The sequence below is a fragment of a genome, unplaced genomic scaffold (genome assembly GCF_019419815.1).
Source record: "Pyrus x bretschneideri cultivar Hongxiangsu unplaced genomic scaffold, Pyrus_bretschneideri_v1 Contig11, whole genome shotgun sequence".
Classification (NCBI taxonomy): domain Eukaryota; kingdom Viridiplantae; phylum Streptophyta; class Magnoliopsida; order Rosales; family Rosaceae; genus Pyrus; species Pyrus x bretschneideri.
The window spans coordinates 9052182-9065579 of record NW_025999402.1 but is presented as its reverse complement, the minus strand read 5'-3'; the positions used below and the strand labels follow the sequence as shown (position 1 = coordinate 9065579).

At 39.1% G+C, this 13398-nt stretch overlaps 4 protein-coding genes across 5 annotated transcripts; 1 reads left to right on the top strand and 3 right to left on the bottom strand.

Annotated features, from left to right (window-relative positions):
- Positions 1–72: 72 nt before the first annotated feature.
- LOC103930369 lies at positions 73–5141 on the top strand. Of its 2 annotated transcripts, none has more exons than XM_048577253.1 (4): positions 73–281; positions 2225–3267; positions 3359–3669; positions 3748–5141. In XM_048577253.1, exons 2-4 carry the CDS (start codon positions 2349–2351, stop codon positions 4975–4977), a joined length of 2460 nt encoding a protein of 819 aa, XP_048433210.1. In that variant the 5' UTR covers positions 73–281; positions 2225–2348; the 3' UTR covers positions 4978–5141. The 2 variants fall into 2 exon arrangements, with proteins under 2 accessions (XP_048433210.1, XP_009337970.2); XM_009339695.3 differs by having other exon boundaries at positions 76–281; positions 3362–3669.
- On the bottom strand, positions 5123–7537 carry LOC103934943 (putative wall-associated receptor kinase-like 16). The gene is made up of 2 exons (XM_009344707.3): positions 6603–7537; positions 5123–6374 (listed from the first exon to the last, which is right to left on the bottom strand). The coding sequence occupies exons 1-2, from the start codon at positions 7414–7416 to the stop codon at positions 5248–5250; spliced, it is 1941 nt and encodes a 646-aa protein (XP_009342982.2). The 5' UTR covers positions 7417–7537; the 3' UTR covers positions 5123–5247.
- Positions 7538–8945: 1408 nt separating this feature from the next.
- LOC103930407 (receptor-like protein kinase FERONIA) lies at positions 8946–10166 on the bottom strand. Its single transcript, XM_048577251.1, has one exon. It carries the CDS (start codon positions 10088–10090, stop codon positions 8966–8968), a length of 1125 nt encoding a protein of 374 aa, XP_048433208.1. The 5' UTR covers positions 10091–10166; the 3' UTR covers positions 8946–8965.
- Positions 10167–11870: 1704 nt separating this feature from the next.
- Positions 11871–13116, bottom strand: LOC103934967 (receptor-like protein kinase FERONIA). Its single transcript, XM_018644431.2, has one exon. The coding sequence runs from the start codon at positions 13114–13116 to the stop codon at positions 12013–12015; it is 1104 nt and encodes a 367-aa protein (XP_018499947.2). The 3' UTR covers positions 11871–12012.
- Positions 13117–13398: the final 282 nt, after the last annotated feature.

Sequence of the window (13398 nt, the reverse complement as noted above, 5' to 3'; positions counted from 1 at the left end):
TTAATTAGATATTATATTATATTATTAAATTAAAAAGTCACTGTGTTCCTTCTCTCGTGGTTGGGAGACTTTTAAAATTAGAAGCCGAAAAAGACGAAAAAAGAAGAAACGTTTCGATGAGTCACTCTGTCACTTCACACTCACTGATAGATGCTCTCTCTCTCTCTCCCCTCTGCCTTTCTACTGAGGAACAGCAAAGCACTCAAATTTTTCTACAAAAAACAGAGGTCTCACCGGCGGTGGGTGCACTGCTTCGACGTCGTTTTTTTCGCTGAGCTCCGGTTTGATCCATCTCCCTTTTTTTATCTGATGCTTTCTATTCAAGTGTATGTTTGTCTGTGGAAATTGCAGAATTTTCCTTTTATTGCTTCTTGAAAAATGAGGTAATTTTTCAATTGCTTCGTGGAAAACGAGGTTAATGCTGGAAAACAAAAACAAATTTAGAAAATTTAAACGGGAATGATGCTTGGCTGCTCAATGGAACATTTTGGGTGTTTAATTAGCAAACCCATGTGAGAAAATGTGTGTAAATCGCCCTCGAATTGCCAGAGGACATGGAGTTCTCTGCAATTTTGTAAGCTTAGAGAGAAGTCCATGAATTCAAAGTTGAATATTTAAGTAAAAGTTGTGTTCTTGGAATGTTTTATGGGTTTTGATTTGGTGGAGCATGTTTAGTTTATAAACAGGTATGCTTTTGTGTTGGGTTTTGGTTAAGGTAAAAATTGTGCTCTTGGTTGAATTTCGAGCTCTTCCTTGAAGTTCATGAATTCAAAGTGGAATACTAAAGTAAAAGTTGTGTTCTTGGAATGTTTTATGGGTTTTAATTTGGTATAGCATGTGTTGCTTGGAAACAGGTATGGTTTTCGTGTGCTAGGTAGTGTAAGTGCGCGTGTTTCGGTTTTGGTTTTGAGTAAATTTTGAATTTTTAGCTCTTCCTTGAAGTAAGAGTTGTGTTCTTGGTTGAGTTTCGAGCTCTTCCTTGAAGTTCATGAATTCAAAGTGGAATATTAAAGTAAAAGTTGTGTTCTTGGAATGTTTTATGTTTTTTTAATTTGGTATAGCATGTGTTGTTTGGAAACAGCTATGCTTTTCGTGTGCTAGGTAGCGCAAGTGTGCGTGTTTCGGTTTTGGATTTGGATAAATTTTGAATTTCCAGCTCTTCCTTGAAGTAAAAGTTGTGTTCTTGGTTGAATTTTGAGCTTTTCCTTGAAGTTCATGAATTCAAAGTGGAGTATTAAAGTAAAAGTTGTGTTCTTGGAATGTTTTATGGGTTTTAATTTGGTATAGCATGTGTTGTTTGGAAAGGGGTATGGTTTTCGTGTGCTAGGTGGTGTAAGTGTGTGTGTTTTGGTTTTGGGTAAATTTTGAATTTCTAGCTCTTCCTTGAGGTAAGAGTTGTGTTCTTGGTTGAGTTTCGAGCTCTTCCTTGAAGTTCATGAATTCAAAGTGGAATATTAAAGTAAAAGTTGTGTTCTTGGAATGTTTTATGTTTTTACTTTGGTATAGCATGTGTTGTTTGGAAACAGGTATGGTTTTCGTGTGCTAGGTAGTGTAAGTTTGTGTGTTTCGGTTTTGGATTTGGATAAATTTTGAATTTCCAGCTCTCCCTTGAAGTAAAAGTTATGTTCTTGGTTGAATTTTGAGCTTTTCCTTGAAGTTCATGAATTCAAAGTGGAATATTAAAGTAAAAGTTGTGTTATTGGAATGTTATATGGGTTTTAATTTGGTATAGCATGTGTTGTTTGGAAACAGGTATGGTTTTCGTGTGCTGGGTAGCGTAAGTGTGCGTGTTTCGGTTTTGGATTTGGATAAATTCTGAATTGGCAGCTCTTCCTTAGCATATAGAACTAAGGATTTACAGTAAAGTAGTCGAATTCTACATGGAGGCATGGACTATAGGGCCTATGTTTGATGACAATGAATATCATTACTATGAAGAAAAAAGAGAGACGGAATATATGAAAAGTAGAAGTGGGAACAAAAATCTCGTTTTTAACTATTCTAAACAGATTTTCTTTTTTCAAATTTAAATGCTTTTAGCTAGCAAATATTAGCGCTTATAAATGTCAAGTACCATTGGTATCTGCTGCAGTCCCTATGAAACTGATCACCATTTGGGAATAGAATGGGAATCTATCTTTTGCCTTCATCTGTCATTGACTTGTGTTTTATGAGTTTTAAATTGCTTTTTAGTTAACTAGATCTTCTTCCTTAACTTTTGCAGGTTTTTCTGTGTTGTAAATGTTAATGAATAGTGGAAGAACTAGATATTTCGTGTTGTAGAAGTGTGTTTTTGGATGGGGTCTTAAGGTTTGGAATTGCTGCAAGATTTCTCTTGAGAAGCTTAAATGTCAGGGACCAACGTGATTTTAACGTACAAGCGAAAGCGGCAATCAAGAAAAGATCTTGTAGAGGGACATGAGTGCCATGATGCTCTTTTTGTTGCTCCGAGTGATACTTCTCCATGTAGAGAAGACTTGCAAGTTCATTTGATTGAAGAGCGTTCAGCCAAAGACTATAGCAGACTGGAGGATAAGAAACAAGTTAAAGTATCTGAGCCGAGACAATTGACAATTAATTCCCATAAATTTCTGACAAGTCTCAATGAGGGTCCCTCCGAAAGGGATGCGTATGGATCGTCTTCTATGGACCTATCATTGGAGAATAAGTCAAGTCACCAGAAAGTTGGCTCATCCTCAAATACTAATAGTGAAGCGTTGGTTGATGATAGTAATGTTGGAGGGAGGTTAGTTTGCAGGTTGACAGGGAATGCCACTGAAATGACTACTGATTTTGTCCGACCGAAATCATCATCATCATCATTTGAAAGAAAAAGTGGCTCTAAATGTGTTGGTATATCACTAAGATTGAATGTATCAAACCTGGAAGACACTGATTCACTCTCTAAAAATAAGGTAGACAACTCATGTGGTGATTCAGCTGTGCAGACCAAGTCGACTGCCGCGTTGATTACTTTCTGCCGAAGGAAAAAAAGAAGAAAGGATACAGATAAGTCTGATATACAAAGAAAATCTGTGCCTGTGGAAAACAATTGCTCATTGGTAACCAAATTGAGTAATTCTGTTTGTGCTAATGCCGCTTCATGTGACGAAACTTCCCCTGAAAACTGCTCAGTAAATCATGAGACAGATTTGAAGCACTCCATAGACGAAGCTCAAGTTTTGTCAAGTGATGATCTTAAAGCGACAGAAATCCCTCGTTTAGGCAGATCACTTCCTTACTTGGACCTGTCTGTTATCCCAACTGGTAAGACTTCATAAATTTCTAGGCATGCATTATTGAACCAGTAACACTATTAATTCACATTCCATTTTAACTGACAAGACATTCTTACTAGCAGATTCATGCGGCACCGTGGACTGCAATTTTGACTTAAACTTGAGTCCTGCTAAGCAACCTGACGCTGATGTGCCAAAAACTGTGGGGGACTCGTTGGATTCTACTAGCAGAAATCATGCCGCTGTATTACATAAACTGTCTCCTCCACAAATGTTGGCTGAGAGAACTGGAAGAGTGGAAACTCAAGCCTCACAATTACACAGAGATAGATTTGAATTTTTAGAAGTTGGTGCCAGAGGCAAAGATGATGATGATAAAGTTGGTTCTCTGATTTCCGAGGAATATACTTCCAAAAATAAATGTCTGCAGGTACGTTTTGAAAGTCTTCTTGTTTGAATATTTGGGATTAGTTTGCCTGCCAAATAATTTTAGTTTATATCATTTCAGCTGTTTCCAGAAGAAAAAACCAGTGACATTTTTTGCCCTGTGATAACACATCCTGAGGTAGTTGCTTCTATAGCTACAGAACGGAGAAAAGTTCTTCAGTTGGGAGGCCAACATGATCAACCAAAACAAGGATCTCCTATGTTTTTGGGTCCATCCTTAACAGAAAAACCTGTATTTGCAGGATGTGCTGCCAATACCTGCTTCAATACATCTCCCTTCTTGAACTCCATCATTGGAACAAGAGAATTCATCCGAGATGCAGCGCTCCAATCTTCTTCAAGCCGTTTATCATCAGTTTTGAGGCACAAGCTTATGTATGACAGTGTAGTAAGCCAAGTAAAAGCTTTGAATGAAAAGGGTGGTTTTCATGACAAATATATGCCATATAATACCATGTGGTCTGAAGAAGAGTTGGATTTTCTATGGATGGGCGTGAGAAGATATGGACGGGACAATTGGAATGCTATGTTAAGGGATCCAAGATTGCACTTCTCACCACGGAGGGTGGAAAGGGACTTAGCTGAGCAGTGGGAAGAGGAACAATCAAAACTTTTTAGTGGCATTTGTGTTCCCCAATTGGGATGCAACTATTTCTCGGGTCCAAAAAGAGGAATATGGAAAGAAAATACAGCAGACATGACCCAAGTTTCACTTGGCGATGTTGATGCTTGTAGAGGAGGTGATGTCTCGAGGAGGCCACTATTCAAGTCGGCTTATACTTGCAACAATGGCAATGAAAACCACCGGAGGCCTCTTGGTTACACAAAGAGGACATCACGTTTTGAAATGGGAAGGGACACACATGAAGATGATGAATTTAGTATTCTAAATAGAAGTAGAAGAATTCGGAGGGGTGAGTTATTATCGACTGATGTCCCCACAACTTGCACTGGAGCACAGGGAAATTTGCCCCACTGGCTCAGAGAAGCTGTTGCTTCTCCACCCCCAAATGTGCCTTCAACTGTTTCATCAATTGCTCATTCAGACAGGTTGAATGTCACCCTTGCTGGTTTTGATCGTCGGGAATCACATTTGGCACCAAGGAATGAAATGAAGGTTACATGTGGTGGTTTAAGAGTAAATGCTCCTCTTTTCAACTACTCATCGGTAGGACTTGGGACGGGGAAACAGAGAAGGGATCATTCTCGTCGTGACGGTAAACAAGAAGACGTAATTATTATAGCCAGCGATGGTTCTTCTGAAGAGACTATATCTGATGATCGTAGGTAGCTTGGCAGGTGGAAATCTGTTTGTTTACGGGAAGCCGTACAAAGGTGGTGTACACAGTTTGTTAGTCAGGCAATTTGTTAACGAGTTTTAGTCTCTGTAATTCCACTAATAGAAGTATAATACTACTAGACCGCAGCTTCAGAAATTTAAAAAATTTGATACGACTTTGCTAAATTTCAACAAAATATTAACTTACAAATCCCGGTTACATCGTACTGAATGGAACTACCAAAAACTAGGGAAGCAAATTAAAATAGTTGTGTTTCGAATTCAAAGCGATGCAGATTCAATTTCCATGGGGAAATCAATGCTTTGCTCTATAGGATCTTCTTGGAACGTTTCATGGCATCTTTGAGCGTTCCTCAATCCTTCCAACTCTGTTGATACCTCTTTCATACTAGGCCTCTTTGCCCCATTCAGCCTCAAACACCGCTTTGCAAGCTCTGCAATCGTGCGAATTTGCTCAACATCTGCATCTCTAGCCACTTGAGGATCCAAAATCTGAACGAGTTCATCTTCCCTCGTCAATGAAATGAATGATGCAACCAGGTTTTCTCCTTCATCTTTTGCAAAAGAATATGGGGTGTGTCCAGTTAGTATCTCCACGAGCGTAACTCCGAAGCTATAGGTATCACTTCTGTCTGTGAACTTACAAGATTGGAAGTACTCGGGATCCATGTACCCGAAAGTCCCCTGTACTTGTGTCGTCAAGTGAGTTTTGTCAAGGGGAACTGATTTGGAAGTCCCAAAGTCGGATACTTTAGCACTGTAGTTATGGTCTAGAAGTATGTTAGACGACTTGATGTCTCTATGATAGATGGGGATTGAAGCTGCTGAGTGCATATAAGCTATTGCTCCGGCAACTTCACAAGCGATCCTTAAACGGTAATCCCACGAAAGTGATGATTCGGTGGAGTCTTTCTTCTGACGGATATGATGGGTGAGAGTTCCATTAGAAATATACTCATATACTAGCAATGGAACCTCCGTCTCCAAGCAACAACCAAGCAATTTCACGATGTTTCGATGATTGATTTGAGTTAGAATGACAACTTCATTGATGAATTGCTCAATCTGATTTTCGTCTATCGCCCTCGACCTTTTAACCGCTACTATGGTACCGTCAGGTAACATCCCTTTATAAACTGTGCCATAACCTCCTTCCCCTAGAAACCGGCTCTTGTTGTAGTTATCTGTTGCTCTCTCCAACTCCTCTGCAGTAAATAGTTTTGCATTGCTACTAATTCCATAAGATGAGAATTTTTCTCGCAACAGGAAGCCCCCATTTTGCTTGAAAAATTTCTCCTTACGGGTTTTGGTTCTCCTTCTCTTCAGGCATTGATATAAATAGTAGCATAAAAGGAACACGCATATGAATGCAAACCCAATCCCAATACCTGTCAAGTAAATTAGACAACAAAGAAAAAACCAATTAGCTCACGTCAAGTTGAAAATTCGAGTACTACACACAGACATAGTTGTTAGAAGAATGTAAAGTCCGACATTTGAAACGTGACAAAATAAAATACGACATGTAATGAATAATTTTACTACTAATTACATCGATGCATTTTTGTACGTCGGCCTGCTAGACTGTGTAAGATATAGAGGATAGATATATATACCTAGCAGCGTGACCAACTTTGCCGGAAACTTTTTGCCGTTGCGAATGCAATCGACATTTTCTAGGATACTCCCATCTGCAACGAAATTACCATCAGAAGTAGGGCATTTCTTGCTTTTGAGGGGAACAAGAACAGTTGTATTAGGGTCGATAATGCTGTCCCGTGACAACAAATTTGCCTCCAGTATACTTTGATTGTTGACCCCAAACATCTCTCCGATTGTTGTAACTGTATCGTTCATGGCTACTATATATGTCAGCAGGGATGTAATCCCTTCTGCAGTTTGATTTTCGCTTGGACAAGCGCATCTCACCGGAACTGTTAACACTGCTCCCACCGGAATCTCTTCAGGGTCGTAGTAATTCTGACCTATCAGAGACTGACATGTAGTCAGGCCTTGGAAAGTGCCGAGGGCCGTCCAATAATACGTATCGCCTTCTGTCACGGTGTAAGGAGAGAAGTGCTGGAAGATATTGCCCGAACATGAACAAGAAACTGGAACTACAACCAACCTGTTGCTTGGAATCTTGTCACTTGCTGAAACTTTGTTAACTGAGGCAATCTCTGAGGCTTCGGAGGCGAGGAGAGGGGCGATGCTGATGGCGGTGTCATGGGGTGGCCGCGATCTGAACGTGACGAAGGACTGGCAGGACTTGACACTGCCATCACAGAGGTACCCTTTTGATATGGCAGGGTTACTGGAGCAGTTGAAGTGTGTGTTGTTGAGGTATTCCTGCTGAGCCTGTGTTGGTTGATAAAATAGGGACACACACAGGCATGCATAGAGGAAATAATAGAAAGAAAACAGTTCCATTATATCTGGTTAATGGAGTTTTAGTTTTTCTTTCGAAATCTTAGAGCAAGCAATAAGTAAGCAAGCTAGCTTGAGCTCTTTGATCCTTTACTAAATCAAAAAAAAAAAAAAAAGGAGATTAGGTTTGGCGTGAATTTCGTATTGATGTCCAAACTTGTCAAGGTTAGCAATATTGTGCTCTAGTCAGAATGATCGGCTTGAAGATATGAAAGGGATTGTCACGTCGCATTGTCATTGGTGGTACGTGTCGAGTCATCAAATCATAAGAAAATTCAAAAGATTTGTTTGCACGACTTAAATTATCGCATAGCATCTGGTCAAATTGGTTTAGGACACCGCAATGAACTTAATTAATCTTGGATAATATTTTAAATATCTTTCTTTTATTCTTCTTTTTATTTGCTAACTACTTATAGTGAGTGGTAGATACTCAAATACGTTGTGTTTGTGTACTTATTTTTTTATTAATGATTTGTAAATGTAATCTAAAAAATTGGTATCTATTTATCATTACTTATCAGATAATAAGTACGTAGAGTGTAAAATCAAATTTTAAAACGCAACACAAAATTTAAGAATTTGGGAATCAAGGAAATAAACTCAAGTGTGTGTAGATGACTAAACTAAGAGATTAATTGTCTTTGTCGAGCTATATATTCAAGTAACAAACACTAACGCCACCGTAAAAACAACTTATACAAAGTAATAGAGGGGCGCACGATTGATAAAATAATCTTTAAAGGCTTAATTAGTTTTAAGAAATGAAACAATTTAGTAAAAAACATATAGACATTAACGAATAGGGGACTCGTGTTTTTCTTGAACATGCACCCTGATTCTTGGACCTAGGGTTTCGAATTCATGAATTCCCCCTATCAATTGCGTGAAAAAACAAAAAAGATGTGTCGCCATGCATGTAGAGTATTGTTTCCTAGCTTAACCTGGTTAATTATATAGTTCCAACTTCTATTTTTGTTTTAGATTACCTTGCAAGTTAAGAAACAAGAAAAATGGAAATGTTCTAATACTTTTTTACATTTGTTTATTTTCCTCATGGATTTCTATTTTTGTTATTGTCATCAAGTACATCGTATTAGTCCATCTGATAGCGAGATTAACACAATTAATTCCAAACAGTAAAAAAGAAAACAAGGATAAAAGGAAACAAACATGAAAACTTGAAAAATTCGCAAATACAAGAAGATACCCATTGTGTGTTCTAATAAAAAGGATACACGGTGGGTGGTATACATGAGAAATCCAAAACCTGCCATTTAATACTACAATTTATTGGTATTCCTCTTCACTTTGTAAGTAGATGTCTTAGGTTCGATATTTGAATCACATTATTGCTAGCTCATTATGAGGCTAAACCCACCCTCTCTCTCGTTTGCTCAAAAAAAAAAAAAAAAACCGAAATCTAACCCTAACCCTCTTTAACAACCCTTCACCCCAACTACAAAATGGCTCAACACTGAGAATTAAGTGTTTATGCATAAAAAGGTCTACATTATTGTTGCCCCGTCGGAAAACAGAAAAATCAATGCTGTTATTCAAACAAAGAGCTGACATCCGAAGTTGTGAGCTGCCTAAACAAAAATGAGAAAATATCATCAATTTCACAAATTGACATCCCTTGGTAACTATAGTCACCTGCAAGACCAAGGGAAGCGTCCTTCTTGGCATCTGCGCTGTCTTGCAGCTCCAATGCGCACTCGAGTTCCATTTGCACTTCGCCTACTGAGGGTCGCTCTGCTCCTGTTGGACTTACACATCTATAAACGATATCCATAAATTTTTGCAAACAATCAGGAGCTATTTTACCCCTCAAAGAAGGGTCCATTATATCGCATAAGGTGTCCGGCCTGCCTGTGTATGTATGAAACTCTTTTGCCCATTTGGCAGTCAACACTTCCAGCAGCACCATTCCAAACGAGTAGACATCAGATTTTTCTGTAAATTGTTCCGAATGGATATACTCGGGATCAATATACTCGAAAGTGCCCACGATCCTATCAGAGGTCACTCGTATGAGTTTATTTGACAAACTAGGAGGACCCATCTTGAACGTTAATAAGTTTGAAACCCTTGCTTCGAACTTTTCATCCAATAGTATGATGGAGCATTTCATGTCGCGGTGGACAATAGCATGTTTTAGCCCTGCATGGAGATAATGCAATGCGCGTGCTATCCCGATACATATGTTCAGCCTCTGCCTCCAGGGCAGCGGATCAAGATCCACTCTTTTGAACAGCTTCGAAGAGAGGGTACCTTTGGCCATGTAGTCGTAGACAAGGATGAGTTCCTCCTTTTCTTCACAGAATCCAATAACAGGGAGAAGGTTGGGGTGGCGCAGCTGGCAGGACAGCAGCACCTCATTCCTGAAGTCTTGTCTGCTGCCTGTAAATCGCTTGATTGCAACAACAGTTGCCCCGCCGTTGATGTACCCTTTATAGACTGAGCTCACGGCACTGCTACCAATATGGAACCTGTCGTTGAAGCATTCAGTGGCTGCTATGATCTCAGCTAGCGAATATCGGCGGCATAATTCCCCCATAAAGGCCCAGTCTTGGTTTTGTCTGCGTTTTCTACTTTTATCCCATGATGCTAGTTTCTTCCATGCAGAGAAGAAGAAACATGAGGCGGACTCTGCAGTAGTACTGAAACCCATCATTGTGCTAACTGTTGTCCAATTCCAAGATCAGGAGCTCAAAATCTTAGATTTAGACATTAAGAATCAATTGATGATGATCATTGGCACTCCTGGGCAAAGAGGACTCACTATTGAAGCGGCACCCCAAACTCAACTCAACATACTTTTCCAACTCAGAAGAGACCCCACGCATTACATACGGGGTGAATTCGTAATGGGGACATGGAAAGAAATGCGAGAAAATTCAGAACCAAGTAATTTCTTCGAAACTGGCCAAACTTCGACTTGGATTGGGATGCCAGCAACGCAGACGTCACAAAACAGACACGTCGTAAATGGCGCTATCAAAGCAGACACTACGTGCGCCTATTTTTCATACACATCTAGGCAAGTTGGGCGTCATTGACATCCACACTCCAATTTAAGGAGGAGTGTTAAAGGAAAAGAAATGACACGATCTGATTGAGAGTGATTGTAGATTTTGAAATTGTCAACTCTTGGGATAGAGTGATTATAGGATGTAATTATAATTAACTTTATTCTAGGATCTTTTTACTTAGAATAGCACGTAGGTTCTGTATAAAATCTTACCTTGTGTACCAATATTCAAATCAATGCAATATACAAATTCTTAATTCAAGTATATGGGCTAGCGTCTGGTCAAATTGGTTTAGGACACGGCAATGAACTTAATTAATCTTGGATAATATTTTAAATATCTTTCTTTTATTCTTCTTTTTATTTGCTTACTACTTATAGTGAGTGGTAGATACTCAAATACGTTGTGTTTGCGTATTTATTTTTTATTGATGATTTGTAAATGTAATCTAAAAAACTGATATTTATTTATCATTACTCATCAAATAATAAGTACGTAGAGTGTAAAGTCAAATTTTAAAACGCAACACAAAATTTAAGAATTTGGGAATCAAGGAAATAAACTCAAGTGTGTGTAGATGACTAGACTAGGAGATTAATTGTGTTTGTCGAGCTATATATTCAAGTAACAAACACTAACGCCACCGTAAAAACAACTTATACAAAGTCATAGAGGGGCGCACGATTGATAGAATAATCTTTAAAGGCTTAATTAGTTTTAAGAAATGAAACAATTTAGTAAAAAACATATAGACATTAACGAATAGGGGACTCGTGTTTTTCTTGAACATGCACCCTGATTCTTGGACCTAGGGTTTCGAATTCATGAATTCCCCCTATCAATTGCGTGAAAAAACAAAAAAGATGTGTCGCCATGCATGTAGAGTATTGTTTCCTAGCTTAACCCGGTTAATTATATAGTTCCAACTTCTATTTTTGTTTTAGATTACCTTACAAGTTAAGAAACAAGAAAAATGGAAATGTTCTAATACTTTTTTACATTTGTTTATTTTCCTTATTAACACAATTAATTCCAAACAGTAAAAATGAAAACAAGGATAAAAGGAAAAAAACATGAAAACTTGAAAAATTCGCAAATACAAGAAGATACCCATTGTGTGTTCTAATAAAAAGGATACGCGGTGGGTGGTATACATGAGAAATCCAAAACCTGCCACTTAGTACTGCGATCTATTGGTACTCCTTTTCACTTTGTAAGTAGATGTCTTAGGTTCGATATTTAAACCACATTTTGCTCTCGGTTTGTTGATGGGTGTGAATTGTCAATCCCCGTTTATATCTTACCTTTCATATATAGTGGTCCCAATGACAAAAATCTTTTTGTTTTTGGTCAGATAATTTGAAACACAAGTTAGAAGAAAAAGAAACAAAGTGTACTGAATCTTCGATATTGTTCCGAAAGTATGTAAATGAGTTTGTTGTAAAAACAAATGGATTTAAAGGGGCATGGTGTACATAAAAATGTCTACATTATTGTCGGATTTGAAGCTACCATCATCAGAAACTGAAAAACTGGATTTTATTCAAATAAAGGCTGACATATCCTAAATTAATGGCTGCCTAGACAAAAAAGAAAAAATATCATGAATTTCACAAATTGACATCCCTTGGTAGCTATAGTCACCTGCAAGACCAACAGAACCATCCTTCTTGACATCTGCGCAGTCTTGCAGCTCCAATGCGCACTCGAGTTCCACCTCCACTTCGCCCATTGTGGGTCGTTCTGCGCCTGTAGGACGCACACATCTCTGGACGACATCCATAAATTTTTCTAAACAATCCGGAGATATTTTACCTCTCAGAAAAGGGTCCATTACATCACATAAGGTGTCCAGTCTTTCTCTGTATGATAGAAGCACTATCGGTTTGGCACACAAAATTTCCAACAACACCATTCCAAACGAGTAGATATCAGATTTTTCTGTAACTTGTCCCGAAGTGAGGTACTGTGGATCAATATAACCAAAAGTACCCCCGATCGGGCCGATCCTATCAGAGGTCACTCGGATAAGTGCATTTGACAAACTAGGAGGACCCATCTTCAATATCGTGAAGTTCGAAAGCCTGGCATCTAACCTTTCATCCAATAGAATGGTGGCGCATTTCACGTCGCGGTGGATGAGAGCGTGCTTTAGCCCTGCATGGAGGTAGTGCAACACGCGTGCTACCCCTATACATATGTTCAACCTCTGCTTCCAGGGCAGCGGATCAAGATCCGCTATATTGAACAGCTTAGAAGACAAGGCACCGTTGGGCATATAGTCGTAGACAAGGATAAGTTCCCCTTTTTCTTCGCAGAATCCGACAATAGGGACAAGGTTGGGGTGGCGCAGCTGGCAGGACAGCTGCACCTCGTTCCTGAAGTCTCGTGTGCTGGCTGTAAATCGCTTGATTACAACAACAGTAGCCCCACCGTTGATGTACCCTTTATAGACCGAGCTGAAGGCACCCCTGCCAATATAAAATTTGTCGTTGAAGCATTCGGTTGCTGCTCTGATCTCAGCCAGCGAAAAGCGGCGGCATAGTTCCTGCATAAAGGCCCAATTTTGGTTTTGGCTGCGTTTTCTAATTTTATCCCATGATGCTAGTGTCTTCCACGCACAGATGAAGAAACGTGAGACGGACTGTGCAGTAGTACTAAACCCCATCATTCATGGAGGGATTTTTGTATAACGCTTAATTATCTGATGATGAGCATAAGTACAGGCACTGGGCATCCTCAGAGTCAACTCTACATAATTTTCAAATTCACCAGACTCTTACCTGTACATGGCGAGTTGGTGATGGTGATTGGTGACATGGAAAGCAAATGTGAGAAAATTCAAAACCAAGTAATTTCTTCGAAACTGGCCAACCTTCGAGTTGGAATGGGTTGCAAGCAACGCAGACGTCACAAACAGACACGTCGTAAATGGCACTGAATATCGTAT